Source organism: Lissotriton helveticus, chromosome 12 (assembly GCF_964261635.1).
Source record: "Lissotriton helveticus chromosome 12, aLisHel1.1, whole genome shotgun sequence".
In the NCBI taxonomy this organism is placed as follows: Eukaryota; Metazoa; Chordata; class Amphibia; order Caudata; family Salamandridae; genus Lissotriton; species Lissotriton helveticus.
The window spans coordinates 547,222,960-547,248,116 of record NC_136073.1 but is presented as its reverse complement, the minus strand read 5'-3'; the positions used below and the strand labels follow the sequence as shown (position 1 = coordinate 547,248,116).

Here is a 25,157-nt window from a genome sequence, read left to right as displayed (position 1 = left end):
GGGAGAAGCCAGTCAAGAAGGAACAAAACCAGCTTAGAACTAGTCCCCTAAAGCCGTTCTAAGCTCCAGGGACTGAAGGAGGAGACTGTTGACCACAGAGCCAAACGCTGATGAATAATCTAAACTTATCCAAAGGCAAAATTGTTGAGGCAAACTTCACAATTGTTGAGAATGCAATACATGTCGTCTAAGAACTTCAAGGTCGCCATTTCAATGCTATAACTTTCTCCGAAATCTGATTGGATGTTGAAAAGTAGGTCGTTGTTGCTCACATACTTATTTAGCTGGAGTGAGACACATTTTTTAAAGGCTTTGCCTTGCCAAGAAACATTGATGATGGATATGCCATTTTCCATGGGTTCGAAGACCGCTTTAGGTTTTTAGAGTATGCATGAGATCTGACCTAGCTTTAGGTTGTTGAGAAACAAACCTCAAGGTAGCGATGCATTGATTAATGAGATCGAAAAAGGTGCGATCAGTTTGAAGTTTTCAGATTATTTTGCTAGAATTGTGTCTCTGAAGAAGGGGTCAGTCAATTTCTCTGACTGTATTAGCTACACTTGAAGAGTAAACTTCTAAAATTATACCAAGTTTTGATTGTTTTAGGGATGAAGATAAGAGGTAGTGATGATTTACCAGAGATGTCAGATTTCAGTTTAGCAATCTTGGAAGTGAAAAATGAAGGAAATTGTTGCATTTCTCAATAGAGGTAGAGGATATTTCACTCTTCCTGACTTTCGTGTTTTCTCTCATTAAGCTGAAGAGGAGGGGCTCTGTGGGTTGGAGATTACATACTGAAAAAAGTTGCTTTGGTGGTTAATTTCAAGCTTAAATAGCTTACTGAAATTTGGATTCAGGTCTGCACAGCTTGTCATTTTTACATAGTCTTTTCAGCTGTTTCATTTCTTTTTTGTGCCTGTGAAATGTTTCATTGAACCTACATTTGTTGGGGGAGAGTTTCAGAGTTTAGTTGTCATAGTTGTTAAATTGTAAAATTCCTCAACTCTTTTTAAGCATTGGGTGCACATGAAATCAATTTGGACATTCTGATCAGATCCTCCTTAAAGGCCACTGTGGTGAATGATTTGAGGCTCCAACCCCAGATTTTAGATCTTTTGAGATTTCTTGTGTATAAGGGTTTCCAAAGAAAAGCTGAACTGTAGGTGGAAATGATCAGTACTGACAAGTTTGTAAGGAGGTGGGGAGGGAGGGGGGTGAGGGGGGGGGCTGCAGACAGGGCAGAGAGGAGAAAAACAAACCCTCAATCAAAGTGAAAATTAGGTCTAAGATTTTTCCTTTGCTGTGGGTTGGGAAGGTGTATAGTTGATTGAGGTGGTGCATCCTCATTTATTTATTTATTTTTAAACAATTTTTATTATTTTGAAAACAAAGCAGTGCACCGTACCAAGAAATATCACATCAGACATATTCAGCTGCATTCCACATGGCAGTTGCTAGTTAAACGAAACTTTGTCAGCATTAAAGTGCAATGTCTCAACTGTGGTCAGTTCTTTTCGTTTCGTCGGTGTCAGTGCAATTGAGGCGTGGTTGCCGCATAACAGCCCATTCTTATCTGCCCCCCTCCAAACCTTCCCCTATCCCAGCCAATCCCAATCCTCCCCAACTAGTCTCTCCCCCCTCAACCCTCCCCCCCCCCCCCCCAGGCGTGTCGTCGTGTGTTCCCACTGGGACATAACTGGACTCATATTTCCGATTACGTCAGGCAACAGGACTACTGGAAGCACCTTAGTAGTGAGTGTCTCGCATGTGTGCAGGGGCAGCATTTCTGTGTGCAATCTGTAGTCGGACATTGCCCTCACAATCGACTCACTTTCGAAGTTCAGCCTTCCATTTATCTAAACTGGGGCCTTTTTTCGCTTTCCATTGGGATGTTATAGTTCTCTTGGCCAGCAGGAAACCCAGGTCTATACATTTGCTAGTGATTTTGTTTTTTGAGGTGTGGGGGAACCAATGGAGGATACAATGTGCCATGGAAAGCTGTAGGTCTCTTTCCGTTACCTCCGCCAACAGGGCCACTACCCCCCTCCAAAACGAGTCAAGAGACGGACAGTCCCACAACATATGCTTGAAGTCAGCTTCAGCTATTGCACATCTCGGGCAGGACGCTGATTGGGTTGGGAAATACTTATGCAAACGGACCGGTGTTAAATACGCCCTATGCAAGATGTGAAAATGTACTAACTGGAAACGCGCATTGCGTGTGCTTCTCCAGGCCCTCTCCATCAGTCCACTCCATGCCGTATCTGGGATGTCTTGTCCTATGTCAGCTTCCCACTTCGCTTTTAAGGCTGTCAATGGGGTCAGGGCTTCTTGTGTCATGCGCCTGTATAAGCATTTTACTGCTTTAATGGTTCCCGCAGCAACCACAACATATTGGCACCAATGGAAGTAGGCGGTTCTGTCAGACCCGCTTTCCAGTGCTTTCAAATCGCTGCCCGAGAGTGCTGTGTGCAGCAGGAAGTCACCCCCTGGCAGCTCATAGAGGTCACTGAGGGCGTCAAAAGGTATCAGGCACCGTCCTCGAATAAGTCGCCTACCGTCGATAGACCCTGTTGTTCCCAGGCTTCCAATCTCTACCAGGTACCCCCATGTGGCAGGGCCCTGCACATCTTCAATAGTATGTCAGGGGCGTAAGGGGTCCCTATAGATCCTCTTCGCAGATACCTATTTTAACATTTCCGGGCTGTGGCAAATTCCTGGGTAAGGTGTGTGTCCCCAAGCGGAAGTCGCAATACTATGCGGGATAACACTAATATCGGGCCCAACAGACCACCTGGGTCACCCTCTCCCCTAGTGACCCTCGCCACCCATTGTGAGGGCCACTGGAGCTGGGCTTCTAAGTAATATGTTTCGTAGTCCGGGACCGCTAGACCTCCCTCCGCTCGGGGCCTCATGAGTGTGGCGAGAGCCACTCTGCGCCTACCCCCACCCCACAAAAAGGAGCTGATCATTGCTCTAAGTCTCTTAAAATAGCTTGCCGGGATCCAAATCGGGAGCGCCCGAAAGTAATATAATAACCGCGGAAGGGTCACCATTTTTAGGAGTGCCACGCGACCCGCTACCGACAGTGGTAGGGTGCCCCAAAAGTCAAAGTTAGCTCTGGCTCCCCTGATTACCTTCCCGACGTTCCCTTCGAGTATGTCTACTGGGTCATGATAAATCACTGTGCCCAAGTAGGGCAAACATCTCTCTTCCCGGTTCATTCCAGCAATGCTTTGAGGGCGAGGTCTGTCTTTGCGCGCCGGGAAGAGGCACAACTTTGCCAGTTGACTTTTAAGCCAGCTACCACGCTCAGGGACCTTAACAGGGACTTCGCCTCTTGCAGTGCTTCACCCGTATCCGCCAGAAACATTAAAAGGGCATCCGCATAAAGTGCGATATGGTGGATCTGTCCATAGACGTCTAGGCTCTGGTATCTCCGTCCCAACCGAGCACGTGCCGCCAGGGGCTCCACCGCCATAGCGAACAGTAATGGGGAGAGGGGACACCCTTGACGTGTGCCCCTCCCCACCTTGCATGCCTCAGAAATCAGCCCTCCCGTTCTAACTCTAGCAGTCGAATCTGCGTATAGTAAAGCCGTCCAGCTTACAAAGTCGGTACCAAGACCCATTCTCCGCATTACATGGAATAGATACTCCCACTCTAGACTGTCGAAGGCTTTTTCGATATCTACAGCGAATATCGCCGCAGTATCCGTCTCATAGGAGTCGGCCTCCAAGATGAGTAAGAGCCGTCGTATATTAAGTGCTGTGTTGCGGGCTGGGATGAACCCCGATTGGTCGGCATGTATGAGGGTGGGCATGTGAGGAAGCAACCGAGTTGCCAGTACTTTGCTAAGGATTTTGTAGTCTAAATTGAGCATGGAGAGTGGGAGATAAGCCGTTCGATCCCAGGGTTGCTTGCCAGGCTTTAGTAAAGGGATAATGATCGCCTCTCTAGTGGATTCCGGCAATCTAACTAACTTCTTGGCTTCGTTATATAAGTGCGCAAGGCGAGGGGCTAGGAGGTCGATGTAAGTGAGATAAAATTCTACCGGGAGGCCGTCCGAGCCCGGAGTCCTATTACAGGCCATGTTTTTGATGGCCACACGCACTTCAATGTTTCGCCCTAGCAGTTTCGCGTCCTCGTCACTCAGCTCTGGGAGGTCCAATCCCTCCGTAAAGTTCTGTAAGCCTTCTTCAGACGGGAGTACTCGGCTGCGATAAAGCTCTGTGTAGTAATTAAAAAACAAATCATTAATCCCCTGCTGGTCAAAGCGGGCTACCCCCATCTGGTCTTGGAGTTCTAGTATGACTGAGCTACGGCGAGCCGGATTGGCCAACCAGGCAAGGAGGGCTCCCGACTTATCTCGCTCCGAGTGCGCCTGTGTGATATATTTTTTGTAGTCGAAGCACCGCAATCGCTCTACATTCGCTGCCACCACTTCTTTGGCTTCCAATAATTCCCCCTGCTAAGCCAGGTTTTCAGGGCGCTCCCTCTCCAGGATGCGCAAACGGTCATCGTCTGTTTTTATGTCATGGAGGAGGGCCTTCCGAGTTCCAGCCACCGCTGAAATACACCTCCCTCGGATGACCGTTTTACAGGCTTCCCACTCCACTGTTACAGTTCCAGCCGTTCCGACATTGAATTGGAAATACTCCGTAATAGTCGTGACAATAGTGGTGCGGAAGACTTGATCGTCAAGCGCTTCCGGGCGCAGTCTCCAGGTGGGGATTCTAGGGCGCAGCTTTGACCATCCCAGCTGGATCAGCAACGGATTGTGGACAGAGATAGTTCTAGTGAGGTACTCAGTATTGCTAACATCTCCGTGCACCTCTGGGGAACATAAAAAAGCATCTAAGCGGACATGTAATTCGTGGAGGACGGAGAAAAAGGAGTAATCTTTGATCAATGGGTGATGGGCCGCCAAGTGTCAACCAGCCCCCAAGTCTGTTTCCAGGTAGAGCGCGCCTCTGCTAGTTTATGTGTTGGTGCATTCCGGAGGGGGGGTGAGAGCGATCAAGGTCAACATTTGTGATACAGTTATAATCTCCCCCAAGTAACAGTGGCCCTGTGAGGACTGATGCTAGTTTGTGAGATAGAAGAGAGAAAAAGGCAGGTTGGTCCACATTAGGTGCATATAGACACCCCAGCGTAAGGTCCCTCCCATCTAGTTTCCCTTGGATCACTACATATCTTCCCTCTGGATCAATCAATTGTGTCATGCATCGGAAGGGTACCCCAGCTCTAATCCAGACCAATACCCCCCTCGCATAGGCAGAGTACGTAGTGTAGTAAACCTGAGCCCTCCATCGGCGTTGTAGGGCTTTCCCTTCTTTCGCAATGAGATGGGTTTCCTGCAAGAATGCAATGTGTATCCTCCTGCGTGTTAAGAAGGAGTGTATCTTGTGATGTCTAGCCATAGAGTGCATACCCCGTACATTCCATGTGAGACATGTGTAACCTAATGCGGGTCCCATTGCTGACAATGACAGTGACAATGCGTTACTACATCCACACCCTTGACACGCCTGGGTCCCCAGAACACAACCCCATAAGGCAAACATCCCCAACTCCCCCTCCCCAGGACAGGCACTCAACGAGGCAACCCCATCCAAACAATGAAAATTTGCTTACAAAATCTATCCAGTTAAGGCTCCTTGGGACATCAACCGAATGACTCCAGACACTCCCCCCAACCCCTATCCCCTCTGTGGTTTAAAGTATCCCTCCATGGCCCCCAATGACTCCTATAGTGCGTCCAAGCAGCCCGCCCCCATCCAAGAAAGGAGTCAAAATCCACCTAGTCACCGTAGGATCCTCACCAATTCAGACACTCTGGTTTTACTGCTCCCTCATCCAAAGACCCCATCTGCTGTTTGCGGGGTGACTACTGGTAGATCCGCATCCAAGAGCCCATGAGCGCTGCTGGTGTTAGGGCTCTCCGCTCCATTCTTTGCTGTTCCCAATTCGCAGATTCTGGAGCTCTCTGGCCTTCTGTAGTATATGATCCCGGTCTTGGTAATATAGAAGTCGCACTACCATCGGGCGGGGTGGGGCCCCAGGTTTCGGTGAGCGAGCCGGGACCCTGTGCGCACGCTCCAGCGCGTAAAACGGAGATAGGCCCTCGGGTGCCACCTCCATTTTTAACCACGTCTCCAAGAACTGGACTGCATCAGACCCCTCTTCGCGTTCCGGGACTCCTACTAAACGGAGGTTGTTGCGCCTGGAGTGCCCTTCGCTCTCACCTCCAGCACGTGGACCCTTTGCACGACTTCATTCAGTGTCTTTTGCAAAGTAGCAACCGTGTCCGGGATGCCTTTCATGGTGGTCTCGTTAGACGCCACCCGTTCCTTTAGTTTCCGGTGGTCATCCTTTAACAGGGAAAGATCCGAGCTGATGTTGTCCATCCTCTTCTCCAATGCTTCCCTCGAGGCTATGATAGCCTGCATAATATCGCCCAATGAGGGGTCCCTGGGTTGGGTGGGTGCACTACTACCAGACGCAGATTCCTCCCCATCCATGGAGTGTTCCGGCTCTTCGACTGGCAATACTTCGAATCCCTTCTTCATGGACACTCTGCCCATCCTGAGGGCCACTGCCGATAGTAGCGGACTAGTTCAACGGAGTCCACGCGCTCACTTCTCCTCGGGCTGGCTCCTGTCTTCTCTCCACAGGTCAAGGTAGTCCTGCACGGGGCACTCCACTGGGTAGTTTCCACTATGGATCCTAGATTCCCAAGCTTATAGTGTGTGATTCATATTACTGCGTTCAATCTTTTAATGACAATTTACATTTTTAGAAACAAAATGGCTTCAGATATTTTAAAGGTAGCACAATCAAGCACAAGTTGCTTTGGGTTAAGCTGGCAGATTTTAAAGATCAGTGGGCACTAGTTCATGTAATACATATTTTGAGACTTTGAGTCATCAACGTGTGGGAACACATGCTGTAGGGAATTCTCTGGCTGATTAAGCAGTCAAATCCGCAGTAGCCACAGCTAAAACTGCAGCGGTAACTCGCTCTAAAGAACAAGTTACTTACCTTCGGTAACGATGTAAAGGTAGAGAGATATGTTAGTTGTAGGTTCCTTACCGTAGAATTTCCCCCAGACATCAGTCTGGATCCAAAGATTTTGACTTCAGCTTACCCCTGCATGTCGTTAGGTGGTATTGGTCGGCTCAGCGTCCGTCGTCTGCGCTGGGATGATGTAGCGGGACCTACATAGAAATCGTCCATGCGCGTCGACGTTGGTTCTTAACACGACTTTCCACACCAGAAGCGCAGAGCCATGAAAGACACTGATCACTGGTGCGTCTAAACTAGGACCCTTTAGGGTAGTCCCTATTCCTAGAAATCAGTTCACAGAGCGGTGAGGATGGGTGGGGCGGTAAGGAATCTACAACTAACATGTGTCTACCAGATACATCGTTACCAAAGGTACATAACTTGTTCATCTGATAGAGACTGTTAGTTGTAGATTCCTTACCTTAGAATAAATATCAAGCAATACCAATCCCGGAGGAGGGTCTGCAAACCAAGAAGAAACCAGAAAGTCCTGGAGGACCGAAAGGGCAAAGTACCCATCCCTCCGGACTTAACTATCCAGGCAGCAGTGTCCGGTAAACATGTGCCAGGATGCCCATGTTGCTGCCTGACAGATGTCAAGGACTGGAACTCCACATGCTAATGCCGTGGTTGCAGTTGTTGCTCTGTTGGAATGAGCACGCAAACCCATAAGAGTGTCCTTTTTCGCCAAAGCATAGCATATTTTGATGCAAAGGACAAGCCATCTGGAGATGGTCGGTTTTTCAACAGCCCGACCTTTCATGGCACCCACATAGCTAATGAAGAGTAGATCATCCACCCGGAATTCTTTTATGCGATCAAGTTAAAAAACAATGCATGTTTTGGGTCCAGATGGTGGAGTCTCTCCTCCTCCTTTGAGGGATGCGGGGATGGATAAAAGGTGGACAGAGTGATAGATTGTCCCACATGAAAAGGCGTAACAACCTTAGGAAGGAATGAAGGCTTGGTCCGAAGCACCACTTTATCTGGATAGACAGACAGAATAGGGGGCTTAGACGATAAATCCTGCAGCTCGCTCACCCTGCGGGCATAGGTGATGGCAACAAGAAAGGCAGTTTTGAGAGTCAGCAACCTGAGGGGACAGTTAAGAGGCTCGAAGGGAGCCCACATAAGAAAGGTGAGAGCCAGATTTAAGTCCCATTGGGGCATTACAAAAGTGAGATGGAGGGAACAGAAGTGTAAGGCTCTTAAAGAATCTGTTAACAATAGGAGATTTGAATAAAGAAGGCTGATCTGGCAGTCGAAGAAAAGCAAAGATGGTTGCAAGATATCCTTTAAGAGTGCCCAAGGCAGATCCCTGCTGGGCCAAAGAAAGTATACACAAGAGAACCTCTGAAAGAGAAGCAGAAAGGGGATCAACAGCCTTTGCTGTGCACGATGCCACATGTTCCATCTACCGGCGTTTACCAATTTAGTGGAGGGGCGTCTGGTTGCCAAGATATTATCAGACTTCGGACGGAAAGTTGAAAGCTGACAACTGCTGCCGTTCAATCTCCACACAAGGAGGTGGACATTGGATAGATTTGGGTGAAGAACCCTCCATTGCAGCTGCGACAGAAGATCCTCCCCAAGGCACCATCTGATCGAAGAATCGCTGGCCATGCTCAGAAGGTCGGGGTACCAGACTCTCCGTGCCCAGTCCGGAGCTACAAGAATGACTTGAGCTCGGTCCGCTTAATCTTCTTGAACAGGTGGAAAGGCAAACAGGAGGTCGAAGCTTCACTTTAGAAGAAAAGCGCAGCAGAGCGAACACTGCCTTGGAAACTTCAACGTGCAAAACTGATGACATTGAGCGTTCTCTTCGGAGGCGAACAGATCTAACCAAGGCTCTCTCCACCGCTGACAGGTGAGGACGTCCGGTCCCACGGCCGCAGCTGTGCATAGGCTGGACAGTTGAATGACTCTGTGGCTGGATTGGGATGGACAGGACGTGGCTGGGCACCCCTTCCATAGCCACAAAAGAGACGAAAGGCAGACTAAGGTAGACGTGAGGTAGCCGCAAGGCCCAAGGATCTGACAGTGCTCAAGAATCCTTGAATCGCTTAGTCTGCCTTGTTGCCAAAAAGGCGAGTGCCATCAAAGGGCATGTCCATAAAGGAAGACTGGACATCCCCTGAGAGGCCAGAAGCCCTCAACCAGGTGTAGCACCTAACAGCTACAGACGTGGCAACCACTCTGCCCAGTGATTCGGTGGTATCCAGTCCACATCGTATGGTCAATTGGGCTGCATCTCTCCCGTCTGCTACTGCTTAAAAGAGAATGGCCCGGGCCTCCTTTTGGTTCTGAGGCAGCACCAGCGCAACTGTATCCCAGATAGTACGGGAGTATCGGCCCATGAGACATGTGGTATTCACCGACCGCAATGCCAAGCTGGAGGAAGAGAACATTTTCTTCCCAAGATGATCCAGCTTCTTGGATTTCCTATATGGGGGAGCAGAAGGAAATGCGCCTTTTGATGAAAAGGCTTGTACTACCAAGCTCTCAAAGGAGGGGTGTTTGGTCAGAAACGCTGGGTCACCTGGAGGGGAGCGGTGGGCAATCGTCCTAAAAACAGGAGCCCCTTTGGTGGGCTTGCACTAAGAGCCCAGAAGGACGTCCGTGAGGGCCTCATTGAAGTGAAAAAGGGGTTCAGAAGAGGAAGTCACAGGCTGAAGCACCTCTGTCCTGAGGTTAGTCCTGACCGCCACTGTAGGGAACTCGAGGCAGAGGACCTCGGCTGCCCTCCTCACCACCACAGAATAGGAAACACCCTCCTCCATAGCCACAATAGGGGGAGAAAGCAGGTTAGTGTCAGGGGGAGTGTCTAGACCACTGGCATCACCCAGGGCCATTTGCCAGACCGGTTTCTCAAGCTGGTCAGTTAAAGGGTTGAGTGGCCCCTCCCAGTCCTCTTCCTCACCTTCTGACCCAAAAGGAACGCCAGGACGGAACACAGGGACGAAAGTCCCTTCCTGCGTCGGAATCAACGTCAGTCCGGCTCTGTGTCCATTTCGGGAATGAGGATGGGGTCAGCGGCGACAGGGGATACGGTCGAGGCCGGGAGCATTAGCGTCAGGATCGACATCGGGGAAGGTCGATTGAGATCGACCAGCGTCGATCCAGATCCAGGCCTGGATCCTCAGGGACCCTCCGGAGCCGAGGCCTGAGCCAGCGGCGCCAAAATTCCAGGGCCCACCACTGACTCCACAGGGCCCGAAGGCACGCCGGCAGAACCGCAATGCCTAAATATGCGGTACACGGCCTCACAGAACTTCTGAATTTGGCCAGGAGACGTTACAGATCTCGGAAAGTGAGGGAGGCGGGGAGCAATCTCAGAAGTCGGCTCCAGAGACGAAGTTTTAGAGGGACAACGTTCAGGATCCTGCGTCGCGTTGGCTGTCTGATGGGGAGAAGTCAAAGAATCCCTGTGCTTCTTTGACTTTTTTTTGTGCTTCCCTGACTTACCCGAAGATCTTCCAATGACTTGAAGTGTGAGGAGTGTGGGATTCATGACCGTTCTTGAGTCCTTCCCCTTAAACGAGAACAGGAGCGACGTGAAGCAGAGCGCAGGGCCTTCAGCAGCTTTCAGGACTGCTCCCTCAAAGCCTTTGGGTTCATGGCCCGGTACTTGGAGCACGACTTCAGGCCGTGGTCGGCTCCAGACACTAAAGGCACACAAGGTGATCCGTCACAGACATCATCCGGTGGCAGGAACCGGTCCTTCACTGGGACATCCTCAAAGCACCAGGAGTCTACGACTCAAAAAAGACATAGACAAAAAGTTGAAAATATTAACCAAAAATTTGCTAGGGTAGCTCTCTCTGGATCTGCGCTAGACTGGCGCAGAAAAAGAAGGAACTGACGTCAGCACGCACAGGTGGTGTCTATGTAGGTGCCGCAATGTCATCCTGGCGCCCACAATGCCAACAACAGACGTGCAGCCAACTGACGCAACCTAACAACGCGCAGGGGTACTGCTGAAATTTGTTTTCCGGATCCAGACTGACGCCTGGGGCAAATTCTAAGGTAAAGAATCTACAACTAACAGTATCTATCAGATACTCGTATTGACAATTATATCTTGGCTGCCGTGAGTGTTTTTAAAAACAGCACTCCTTTTCCGAAGGCAACTATCCCTGCCGTTGTTGACCGTGTGATTCCCAGTGCAGACATGATTTAATTGTAGCTGTACACAAAGGCATAGCTTCAGCACATGGCGGTGTGGCTGCCACCTTTTCGCTCTTACAGCAAAGATTTTGGTGGCAGGCATTATACCAACCGACTAGAAAATATGTTTTAAATTGTGACATTTGTCAACAGATCAAAAGTTCCACTGTGTCTCGTCCACCACAGACACATCTGTTTATTTACAACCAGCCTTTGGGCTGCATTAATTTAGATCAAGCAGGCCTCTGATTTCTGATTCTGCGTTCAAATATATTTTGGTTGCAGTTGATTCTTGCTCTAGGTTCCTCCGGATTTGGCTACAGCGCTGGGTGACGCTTGAAATGTTATTAAATACATGCCAGTCTTTATCAGGACATATGCTTGTTGCGCATTCCACTCGGACCAAGGTTCGACATTCACTTCTAAAGCGTACTGTGATTCGATGAAGTCCATGGATGTGCAAGTGCATTTTTCTTCTCAATATAGACCCAGGGTAATTCTGTTGTGGAGAGAATGAACCATGACTTAAAGCAGTCCTTAACGACTAGAGTATTAGGTACAGGGTGTGGTTAGTTGAACCATCTATATGGGGTTCAACAGGCATTAAATAACCTCCCTAAATGATATCTGGGTGGGCGGAACCCCTACAAAGTACTTTTTGGCATCAAGATGTATGTTCCAGACCTTGATGATCCAGACGTTGTGGCGGCAGTCGCAACCTTTGAAGTAGATAACCATTGTGCTGTCTTACATGACCTACAAGAGTTCAGTCAAGCTAACTATAGCAAACGTTTGCCTGCTTCTCATTCTTCTGCTTCTGAAAGTGCTCTTCCACTTTTTGACTGGCTTCCAAAAATTGTTGATCTGGTTCGAGAAAAGATAGCCATGAAAAAGAAATTTGTCCACTTCTTCCGGGAAATAAAGACAATTGTTTTGTCTCCAACAAACATGTCAAGCTAAACCATGTGGCCGATACTTCATAGTATGCCACGGAATAGCAGTTCTTTCCCGCAAGTCTTTTCATTGCAGCCTGTGAGCACCAACGATGTGGATATTCCCAGGCTGAGAGAGGGGGAGGCTGAGTCCTCTTCCGACGATTATCTGATGCAATACCTGCTTTGAATATAACGTCTTCTACACCAGATGGAATTTACAATGATACATCATTGGCGAGTCCATCTGAATTGGCATTTTCAAGTTCTGCTGCTGAGTCCCAAACTCTTGTTAAGTACCCCTGGGTACTATATAGATTAAGATATTTTTTCTTCTGACAGTTCTTCCATTTTCTACATGCCTCCAGCTCGGATTTGTGATTTTATTTCATGATTAAAACACACTTATCTAGTTCCTCCTAAATATATGTCTGGATGATAATCTCGTTGGTTTTCCTGTTCTTGTGGATTGGATTTGTGACTGTTTTTTCCTGCTAATCAATGGCCATTACCTCCCAGAACATTCAGCTACAGAACTGGTCGACTGGGTGTTGTCTTCTCATTCTTCATCGGATAACATGAAAAGAGACTTGTCCCTTGTTAATATTTCAGCCATTCCAGTGATTGATGGGATTATTTGAGATAAAGTTCCTTTCGACATATTTGGTCTGACGGCGATTCTGCATATACCATATTTGTACAAATATTCTATGGGTGATGTAATAGTACCAGGGTTACATTCAGATGATTGGAATGTCGATACTTGAAATTCTATGCTTTCTGAATTAGAGTATTATACTGTGTTTGCATCAGAAAATGTATATTTTATTTCCGCTAATTATGCTGACATGTTTTGCTACCATCATTATGGGCACCATTTCCTGCATAGAACTAGTAGGCTGTGTTCCCATTTTAATTAGGCATAATGGGAACATATACAACCACGCCTCTAGAAAATTCCAAAAAGTAAAAAGATAAATATACTTATTTCACAGGATATTACACTTCAGACCCCTCGTCATTATATTTATATCAACTCCAACACAACCGAAGAAATATATGCTTATTCAAACTAAGTTTATATATACTAATTTGCTCTTAACCAATTGGCCCTTAATGGTTATGATTACTGGAAGGATACCATTGATTTGAAATTGAACTAGTGTACGAAGTTTTGGCGGGTTCAAGGAACAGAAACCTTATTTCGAGCCTGTTTAATTCCCACACAAATTATTTTTTCTGAATGAAACAATCCAGCAGAATACTAGTTTAGGATTGGTAAAAATTAAAGAAATGAATGCCACGACCATTACCTCAGTTGCTCGTTTTGATAATGGCAGAATCTTACTAATTATACAGAAGAACAACTAAATAGCATGGTGCAGAAAAGTACATTTAATTATTTGTTTTCAAATCCCTGCGGGTGGTTATTATGGCCAGTAGACATAAATGGTTGTCATGCTCGTTTTCTGAATTCCACATCTGAGTTTAAATCAAGTAGACCTGATCCCCGATACCCTTAGTCAAATACATTCTGCTACTGTGACCACCTATTCGGTTGGAAATGTATGTAAACAATGGTTGAAACATTCCACACTGTCTGCAGTGAAACAGCATCTTTCTCTCCAGTCCGAGGACAGGAATTTATCAGAATTTCTTTTGGGTGCCAAATCCTCATGTTCTAAAAGATTTGTATATGATACTTATAATGAAATTTGAAAATTATCCCAAATGGAAGCTGCTGCATGTTTGAGACAAATAGACCAGGATAATTTATACAAAGTGCTAGCTGTTGTCAATAATAGCATTAATACGCTGTCATCTCGTATTTATAATTTAAATAACATTGTGTCGATTGTTAATGATATTGTGCAGTGACATGTCAACTTTGTATCATGGGCAAGGTCAGCTTAGATCTAATATGCAGTTTAGCTGGATGAATCAAACACTTAAAAACTGGTGCGTTTTATGGCATTACTTGAATAGTACTTGTTTTCACCTTTTAATTTAACACGTAAACAACACTTGATGGCCATGAAAGATGAGACCTATACAACGCTGCATTTAGAGAAATCAGAACAGCTCCCATTCACCATAGCTGAAACGCCTTCGGCCGTGTGGTTTATACACAGAGTTAATTCACTGCCTATATCGACATTTCAATTCACAGCTTGCATGAAACATTTTCCTGTAGGTAGATACAAACCCCTAGATTGCAGTTACATACATGAGGTATGGTTACACCATTTTGCTTATCGTATGAACATAGCGAAAAGGTAGTCTTTATCACTGGTGAAGAATGCAACTTTACTGACGGAGAATCACTTGTTTCTAAGCATGTAAATATCCACAGCACATGCAACACTTCAGCACCAAATGTATCTGGTTATTTAAAAGGAATCCCAGTTCCTACAATTCTCCCTTTCAATATGGTACTCTCTAACTGGAGTTATCTCATGCATAGTGATCAAGACTGTTGTGTAATGCGGGCGGAAATTCTGTTGATTTTGTCTATTTCCCATTTAGTCACTTGTTGCAACAATGTCTTTTTTACCCCTCTGCGTGGAATTGTAGATAGCTCACTATGGCCTTCTATTCCAACTTTGAAGGCAGATTTCAATAAAATAAGCAGACTCAAAGGATTATTGTTTCAGTAGCTCTTACATCGGCTCGTGAGAACTTCGACTTGCAGGTGGCTAGAACTTCTATTGAAATATAATCATTGTTAAACACTAACCTTCCCCTGCATTTCGGAGAATTAAAACATCTAAGGGCACATGCATCAAGCCCGCAATTTGCGATTTCTAAATAGCAAATGTTACTGATTCGCTATTTAGAAATCGCAAAATGCAATGCATATAGGAATCACAAAAAATGTGATTCCTTAAAAGTCCTTAATTGTGACTCGCAAATTGCAACCCGCAATTAAGGAATTGATTCCCATTCATTCCTATGGGCCTAGAGGCCCATAGGAATCAATGGAAATTGCATGTGCAATTTGCGAGTACTCCATAGGTACTCGCAAATTGCGCATGCAATTTCAAGGGTTCCAAAAGGATACCCTGTTGCACCCCTGAAATTCCCCTTTTTCAACATGTTGCGCACACACATGCCCCAAGGGCATGTGTAGTGCATTTTTCAAATCAATCACAAATTAGCATCAACTTTAATTTGGTGGTAATTTGCGATTCCTAATAGCGAAATCGCAATATTTTTTCCTTCACGCATTGCATTTAAGGAATCGCAATTAGCGATTCCTTAAATGCAATCACAATTCAAGTAATCGCAATTTTAGCGATTCCTTAAGTTGCCATTTGTACATTTGGGATGATGCATCCCAAATGCAAAAATACCGGTCGCAAAGGGGCAGATTTTGCGAATCTGCCTGTTTGCGACCGGTTTTTGGTTTGATGCATGGGGCCCCTAATCTTTAATGCCTTCCGTACGGCTGGCACACTTTTTTTAAGTTGTGACCTCGTTAGATTGTTTCAGACCATCTTTGGAGTAATCTTGGCTTTTATCCACTCCATTTTCTCTAGTGTATTCGGAGGATTCCTGTTTGCGGCATGCTCATCCTGTTCCTGCTTCTCTCCAATGGATGCTCCTTTTGCGTGCACTCTGGAACTGGCATCGCTCCAACATTACAGTGAGAGTATGAATCAAATCTTTGGAATGCTGCTAATACAAGAACTGATCTTGATTGGTCTTTGACGTTTCGGCCTGTCTGGTTTGCCTGTGTGCAACCATTGTTCCACTGCACCTGGTGTCCCTTCCAATGGGCACTGGATATATGCCTGGCTTCGCACACACCCACTGCCTTGGACTATGGACTGCTGATGATCCCTTAGCATCCCATTTTCAGAACTGTCATTTGGGCTTGCGATTTCTAGACAATGCGAGTTTTGAGCCTTTAGCCTGCGAGGGACTGTGTGCATCGGCACATGGCTCACAAGATACAGGAATTGTTTACACAGATGATAGTTGCCCAGTAACTGTCACAGCATCGGCTGAGACCGGAGAGCATGTATGTTCTTTGGAGCTTGTGACTTAGGCTGTGGATCAATCATTATGTGCAGAGTTAGATTCCTTCAGGGAGTCTTTGGCCTACGACATGGTGAGTAACAGCATGGATTCCTCCGAACCATGTTGATTTGATCATTTATTTCAAAATGTTCATTTTTTTCTCTATCTGGTTTGTAGTCATTCTTTTTTCTGGGCATGGCTTTGAGTGTGCTTATTTTCCTATTACATTTATCATATTCAGTATCTTTGTAAGGGCTAGTATCCTGGCCAAAGGGAGGGTGTTGTATGTTTCCAGCATGGCCCATAGTAGTTTTCCCTATGTTAGCCTACCTGTGCAACTTGTAGGCCTCCGTTTACTTTGCACTTGTTACTATATAAACACATTTTGCTTCTGTGCCACATTGTACGTTCACACAGAACCTGTATATGTTTTCACATTCTGTTCTTTTCCTGGGATTTAGTCTGAACACCATAAACAAGGTCAAACAACAATGTCCCTTGAAATTCTTTCTGGCCAGACACTAGCATCTAGACATAACACAAGAATGCAGCTGTTGTTTATGAGTACACAGGTCCTATCATATAGATGAGCACATGAACAGAGAGGGAACACATGGAACAAGAGTTCTGAGAGAAGAGCACAGTGTATGCTGAGATGTAGAGCGTTCATCTGTGTATGCTAAGGTATGGGGTCCGCCAGTAAACCCAGAGAACTTTCATATATATTAATTTAGTTTCATTAGCAAGGCAGGAGGGTTTAGGTTACTGTGTCCTATAAAATTACAGGGCTTTTTATGATATATGGATTATTAACCATGCTAACAGCATTTTTAATGTGCATTTATTTTCTAATGTGGCAGTATATACTGCATTTCAGAGCACAAAAGTTTAAATAAATATTCTAAACTTCCTTTGTGTTTCCTGGTTATCTTATTGTGGACAAGTCTCTGAGAGGGTCGAGAGTGTGGTGTTCTGGGGTGCCAATTCACTTGTTTTTCAGGTAAGGCTAAGAGAGCAAGTGAGGCACAATAGCTGGTAGCCATATATACTGAGGTGGTATGGTGACTCAGTCCCTACATACTGATGTTCTATGGTTCTAAGCATAGTTATGTTGTAAGAGCGGAATGCCTGCAACAGGTGGGCTTGGTGCCTGTGAGATACTGGGATACTGGCTGAGGGGAGATGACACCCTACTCAAGCAACAGCCACAATCCCTGTCAGGTTGAACCACCAAAAGTCACTAAATTAACCTGTGCCTAACCTTTCGATTGCTTGGCACAAAAGAAGTCAGGCTTAACTTAGCAACAATGTGTAAGGTATTTATACAGCCCTCAAACAGTAATAAAGTGAGAACACATGACAAGAAAAATCCCACACCAATTTAGAACAGAAGAGTACATTTTAATACATTATTTAACATCAAAACGACACATATCCAGTCAGTAGTACTGGAGTCATGGATTCTTAAAGCTTAAAGTGTAAAACAGTGCCTTAAAGATCAAAGTGCCAACCATGGACATCTAGTCACGTAAGACCGGAGCAAAGTCGAAAGTTATGGCTGTCAGCGATGGAACACAGTTCGGATACATAAAGTTGATTGGGCCTGGTCTCTGCTTCGGTCTTAGAAGAAATTTTGAGGAAAAATATCAGAGGAGGTAAAGTTCAGTGGGTCACACCAGCTAGTGGAAGATGAGGAGGCTGCAGGCTATAGCCGATAAGGGCTACACAGGCCAGATGCCTCTTCTGCGAGGAGCCGCATAACAGCATTTACTGCTGCAGAGAAGGACGTGCGGGGTCTGCCATGACATCAGGGCAATGGCAATGTACCTTGGGCTGATCGACAAGCAGGTTGGTCCCAGTCTCCTCTCAGTTCTCAGAACAGTTTTTTTTCAAATATTTATTAAGTCCCAAGTTTTGAATGAGGGTTATCTGGTACCTTAAGCACCACTTCCAAGGGTAAAGGACCACTTGGAGGGTCAGGACTCACTCTGACTGGATGCAGGTATATTATTTGGGAAATCTTGCCTAATAGGTTTTAGAGGGTTTTCCTCTGCATATGAACAAGCTGGACTCTTAACCATCTCTGTGAAATATATGGGATATATGGTGTTGTGGTGTGGCAGCATGCACAGGGAATTATTCTTACAATTAGGATTATCAATGAAGATCACAGGACATAGAAGTGCCTGACATTAAATGTATATTTAAGGTACTTATAACATGAGATAAAGATACATGTATATCTTCAGAAATAGCTACCATTTTGAGGATTATTGGTGCAAGCACAAAGTGTGCTACAGACTGAAGCCCACAACTGATAACAGCTGCTCGATTCTTCATGTGACTGATCCATCTCAGATATCGAAAGTGTTTCTCTGTGTATAAAAGACCAAAATGAATTGTAATCCTAAATTCTCAACCCACCAGCCGTACATATTTCTGGACACGAAAACACTAAAAAACATGTTTTTTTACCTGAATAACTGTAGTAGGATATCAATGCAACCAGTTTCTCTTGCTAGTGTCTGTCCAGCTTCTGCAAAAAGCAACACAATTCAAAATAAAAATGGCGTAACTGTATTTAAGCTACTAAAGAACCACACATAACAATTACTAACTCAAAAAGTTTAATTAAACCACAATTAATATAAGAAACAAGTTACTTACCTGTAACCATAGTTCTCCAGCCTTCGTAACTTTCATAAATTCTGCTTGAATTTTCCATTGTCAGGTGGGCATTTCCAGTAGTTTAAAGGTTTTTGTTCAGTAGCTCATTCACATCATTGAAAAGTACCCAAACTTTAACTAATCACTCCCTCTTAAGACCACCATCACTTTCATAGAATTTGGGAACCAGTGAACCTCTGACCTGGGAGAAGGGTGGGTCACGTGTAACTTTGAAAAATACCATTGCATGAGAACTAGTGTACAGGTAAGTAACTGTTTTTTTCCTACCAGTTCTGGGTCTTTCATAGATTTTCACTTCTGAATTAGAATAGTCAGCAGTATATAATACAGCACCGGCTTGAAGCAGGTTACTTTATCAAAAGACGGTGTTGAGAGCCGCTTGCCCCAATGAAGACTCCGCTGTCACATTACACCCAGGCAGTACTGCTCGATGAATGTGTGCTTGTTCTTCATTGTCGTACCACAGTATATGTTGTGTAAAGGCACATGAACATAGAGGGCTGCAGGTGAGGACTTGTTTCTTGCGGACTGTGCTGTGACTCTTTATTGCCGAGGTCGATTAGCCCTGTTGTAACTAAAGATGAGGAAGGCAGATAGCCTTCGTGAGAGGATGACCTCTTCTAGGAAGTCCAAATGCCACAAAGGTCTGTTTAGAGTGTCTAACCTTTAGTGATCTCCAGATAAACCCTGCTTACATTTAAAAAGTATAAGGCGCTTTATGCATTCATGGTAGGGTTTGAAAAGAAGGACTGGTGTGCCAGGGCCTTGATAAGGTGGAAGTCTAGTAATGAACAGTTTCTTAAATGTAATCCTAGGCCTTCAGGGGAATTGCAGTTGAAATCGCAAGCACTGAATAGGGGTGTGTGTGGGTAGGATAAAAAAATATATATATATATAAATATATGAAAGTTATCACACTGAGGCCTTTCAGCAAAAGGCTTTTTTAAGTGCATATGTATATGTATTTATGTATACCAGTGGCAGTCGCCAATGGGTAGTTCCAGTTAGGTCTGCATTTCCATAGGAAATGCCTTTTTTGTTTTTCGAATAACTTTGCAGAGTTTGACAAATCTTCACAAAAACATTTAAACAGTCTCTTTTTGTCTTGTTTGTGCGTGGAAAAATTCGAGGTTTCCGGGTGCTATGTCAATCGGGGTCCAAGTACAAGAATTCCCAGATAACCTTATTATTTTAATTATAACGCCCCTGCCCCAGGGTGGGCCAGGGAGTGGGTGTCTTAATTTTAAAATATTTATTTGGGAAGGGAGCGTAAGTAGGGCCCCCCTCCCCAAGCCACTCTTGGGCCATGGGGCCCCATCTCCCCTGGCCAAATTCTGAATACAAGGAGGGTGCATGTGCCCCTTCCACCGGAGGCCAATACTGGTCCATGTGAACCCAATTCCACAGGGCAAATTTCTTTAAATAAAAATAAAAAGGGCAGGGTAGAAGGGCACCCTGTGGCCCCTACTCTCCGAGCTGCTGCTGGGCTCCGAAGCCCCAATCCTCTGGGGCCAAATGTCTTCTAAAAGGGGAGGGGGCAGTGTGTCCAATTCCCCATGCAGGTATCCACCTTGGAGACCCCATCAACCTTGGCGCAACACTTAATAGTGTCTTGGGAGCCTACCATGGGACACTGTGGTTCCCTGACGGCTCTCTACCAGAAAGGGAGCAGATTAAAAAAAAAACGCTGAAGCGTTTGATCATGGCCATGAACAAGACCATGTAGGCTGAAATGCGTCTGCCTACCCCTGAGAGATGGATTAATAAATTCAGATCATTTTGGATTTTAGAGTGCAGTGTGCGTTTGTCAAATATATTATATGTAAACACACACACACATATATATATATATATATATATAGACACACACATACATATAATATCTTTGATCTATCTCAGAAAATACAATTTAAAGTAATTTAGAAGCCTATAAAATAGGTTATGTTGGGCAATTTTATTTACTTTAAAAAATGAAAACTAATTCAAAATACAAAATATGTCACAAGATATCTAGGTGAGATGGAAAAATACCTTCCACACACTTTTTTTTAAAGGAAATGATGGGAATGAAACAAGGACAATGTAGTCATATAGGCTGCAGCCATACCATGACATTCAACACTGCAGCTTTGCGCACTTCAAGGTTGCTTATAATTTGCTTATGATTTCAATAGAAATGTATTTATTTATTTAAGGTTTTATATAGCGCTAGCTAGGCCCGGTGGTATCAGACCGATTTACAGAATCGAGAACAAGGAATAGTCAGTCACTGAGCATATTTAGTGACATAATCATAGGTTCAAATATACATAAACATTTATACAAGGGAAAATATAGTTATGCTGAGCGGGAGGAATACACAAAAAAATATATAAACCGAAAAAAAAATGTGTTTATTCATGTGGGTGGGATTACTAAATTGAGGTCCGTTCGAAAATTAGAGTTCACTGAGAGAAAGACACCAAGACAATAGCGGCAAACACCAAGAAAGTAAAACAGCCAACTGATCAACGGAGTTTGAACTGAGCCAGAGAGCCTATTAGAACCTAGATTCAACTTGTTCCTGAATTCCAGTATTTATTGAGGAGATGGCGTTTCAGTTCTCTTGAGAAGCCCGGGAAGGAGGGGTTGCATCGTAGGTCCCTCGGGAGGGAGTTCCAAATGCTGGGAGCATTACCTGAAAAAGAGTGAGCCTGTGTAGTTTTCCTTTTTAATTTGGGAGCAACAAGAAGGAGAGTAGTGGAGCTTCTCATAAGTCTGGTTCTTCCTGCTTTTGTGAGTTTGTTGTCTAAATAGTCAGGGGAATTAAAGTGAAGTGCTTGATGGGTGATGCAGTCTTGTAGATGCATCTTCTTTCGATGGGAAGCCAGTTTAGGGATTTGAGGGCAGGCGTGATGTGTTCATACCGTTTAATGTCTGTTATGAGCTGGGCTGCCATGTTTAGTACTGATCTGAGGGTGGTGAGGTGAGTTTTCAGGGTCCCAGTGAGGATGAGATTCCCGTAGTCAAGTTTGGAGAGGACCAGAGATTGGACAACCCCTTTGAAATCGTCAGGTGGAATGAATGGTTTAATTTTTTTGAGGTTTTAGTGTGTAAAGCGCTCCTTTAGCTGGCTTGTTGATGTGATCTTCATTGACTGATTTTTGCCCAGGGTGGAGCCTAAGGATTTAGCAGAGTTGAGTAGAGTGAGCGAACAATTTAGGGCCTTTGGGTCGTTGATCCAGCCTTGGATTAGAAGGTGGTTACTCTTGGGGGAGAACAGGATAACTTCTGTTTTGATGGGGTTTAATTTTAAATGGTTGGAGTTAAACCAAGATTGTATCTTACTCAGTGTGATGTTAAGATGTAGGATGTCACTGGGTTATTGGATTTTGTAGTAGAGTTGCGTGTCATCTGCATAGAGGTGGTATTTGATCCCTGCTTGCTTCAAGATGATAGTAAGGGGTTCCATGAAGAAGTTGAAAAGCGAGGGGAAGAGGAATGAGCCCATGGGGGACGACAAGAGTGACAGGTGTGGATTTCGAGAGGGAGTACTTAATGTTGATTTGTTATGTAGATAAGATGTGAACCATTTTAAAACTATGCCATTGAAACCGGAGCGGATCTTCAGTGACTCCAGTAGGGATGTGTGATTGACTGTATCAAAAGCCGCTGACAGGTCAAGTAGGATAAGTAGACACGCATCTCCATTCTCTAATGAGCGATGGGTGTCATCTGCAATATTGAGCTTGGCAGTCTCTGTGCTGCAGCCTTTCCTGAAACCAGATTGAAAGGAGTCAAGTAGGTTGTATTCACCTATGTGCCTGTTGAGTTGTTGTATGACGTATTTTTCCATGGTTTAGGGTAGGAAAGGGAGGTTAGAGATAGGTCTGAGTTTGTTGAGATCATTAGAGTCTGCCTTGGGGTTTTTGAGAATGGGTGTGATTTGACTTAGTTGGAGGGAATCCGGTACACAACCAGAGGCGAGGGAAGTATTGATGATTTTTGTCCAACACGGGGCGATGATTTGGTTCAGGTTCTGGACTATTTTTGCAGGTAGTGGATCTTTGGTGTGTGAAATGGGCTTTAATTTCACAATAAAGACTTCTAGTTCCGTCATGGGTTTGAAGTTTGACCAATTAGTGTTGTTTTTGTCAATTGGGTGTTAAAAAAGTTGTTTTATGTTCCATTTGGGGTTAATTGATTATTGATACGTTCGAGCGGTCAGACTTCCGTGGAGGGAGGATTGTCAGTGCGGGTAGTTCGCAGAGAAGGTTGTGTTGAGACTTGAGGGAAGGATTGCTCAATGTTATCGATTTTGTCAGTGAAAAAGCTGGCAATTTCTTCACATCATTCTTTAGAGGCTATTATTTCGTGTGGGGAGGAAGACGTGGTTTGTCGTTTGACAATACTAAAGAGCTCCCTGGGCCTATTCGGTCAAGTTGGATGCAAAAGAAAGAGGCTTTTTCTCTGAAAATGTGCTTCTTGTATGCTAACCTAGCAGTTCTGAGAAGAGATGTAATGACAATAGGTTTACAAACAACTGCTGTGATTTCCTTATATCTTTTGTATTTGCCTAGATACAAGTTAAGAACACTCATGATATCTAATGTGTGGAAAGATCTCTCGGCTGGAAAAGTGGGATTGTGCAAGAAAGTGGGTACTGAACTTGCCTAATTTATAAGACTAGAAATCAAATCAGGGAAAAATTTCATGTGGGTATTGATGCCCACTTTGTTCTTAAGGAATACTTTATAAACCTCATGGGGACATAATGCCTATATCTTGCTGACCCTCCAAGCTGATGTTATAGCCACAAGGAAAGCATGTTTCCACAAAAGGTATTGTAAGGAAGTATAGGGTCAATTGTGAATAGGTTAAAATGGTGACCCCGTGAACCTATAGAGGACAATGGTTAACTCCTGTGGAGGGACAGGTCTCCTTAACAAGGGAAGAAATTTTAAATACTTTCTGGGAAGTCATTAACCACTGGGACATTGAAAAAAAGAGGTTTGTGAAGAAATGTTTTCTAGGCAGTATTGATGTCTAATTGAACTTTGATAGAAGATAACTGTAATCCTAATCTGGCTATATGAAGGAATTATACTTCTTAACAGGCAGTAGGATCTAAGTTGCAAACAACATATGCAGATTCCCTTCCACTTGAAACAACAGGAAGCTCTAGTGGATGGAGAACCAGCTTCTTTCAGAATATCTAGACATTTCTGTGGGAAGTTCAAGTGTCCATATTGGATACGTGCAAAAGCCGGGCTCCCAAATTCAACATGGTAAATTGGGATGGAGAATCTAGGGTGAAGGTATCACAAACAACACCAATAACAGTGGGTAAGAAAGCAGGAATTTCGGAATGCAAGGGAACCAAAAGGACACAAAATAACAAATTCATGGGATGCATTAACAGGTGGAAATTGTTACAAAAGGAGAACCACGACAACTAACAACACTTTTCCAGGCGTCAACTCCATATTTGTTAGAACTTTTAGTAGTGGCTGTTGGACCTGGCCCTTTGTTACATGTAATCCCAAAACGTTTTGCCTTACTCCTGTATTTTGTCTGACCTGTTTTTGTTAGCTTTAGGACTCTGGGCACCTTACCACTGCTAATCAGTGCTAAAGGGCATATGCTCGCTCCTCGAAACATGGTGTGATTGGCTTGCACCTGTTTGGCATATTTCATTAACCGGTGAGTCCCTTGTACAGTGGTATTCCATATACCCAGGGCCTGTAAATTAAATGCTACTAATTGTTATTGTTGTTTTGGCACTAATGGACCTGCCACACTGCTTGTGCTACTCACAGAAAAAGCCTTTCAAACCTGTCTCAGGCCTGCCACTGCACTGCCTGTGTGCACAGTTTACTGCCACATTCACTTGGCATTTAACGTCATTTGCAAATCCTGAAAGTCCCCTTTTACTACACATAGGTCACCCCTAAGCTAGGCCTTAGGTAGCCTTATGGGCAGGGTGCTGTGCAGGTAAAAGGTAGGACAACTGCCTTTATTGTGTGGCATGTCTAGGTATTGACAAACACTATTTTGGTTTCTCACTGCTGTGAGTGCTTCTCCTCTCATAAGTTAGCATTGGGAATTGCCTTACATGTTTATAACTGGCAACTTCTGATCTGAAAGGAGTAACATTGCCATGTTTGGTATGTTTGGAATAGTGGTGATAAATCATGCTTATTGGTGTAGGTGGATTTTTCATTACTATGGTAGAAATGCGACTTTTAAAAAGTAGGCATTTCACTATGCTTATGACTCTTGTGCTTTTCAGCCTGACTC

General features: G+C 44.7%; 1 protein-coding gene across 8 annotated transcripts in view; it reads right to left on the bottom strand.

The window, feature by feature from the left end:
• The window catches only part of TERB1 (telomere repeat binding bouquet formation protein 1), a 1,077,176-nt gene that overhangs the window by 766,564 nt on the left and 285,455 nt on the right, over window positions 1-25,157 (bottom strand). For all 8 annotated transcript variants that reach the window (XM_078669239.1, XM_078669238.1, XM_078669242.1 and 5 more), the window contains 2 exons: window positions 18,666-18,726; window positions 18,450-18,565 (listed from right to left, as the gene is read on the bottom strand). In XM_078669239.1, the coding sequence (XP_078525365.1) occupies window positions 18,450-18,565; window positions 18,666-18,726 (177 nt within the window). The remainder of the gene's footprint in view (window positions 1-18,449; window positions 18,566-18,665; window positions 18,727-25,157) is intronic.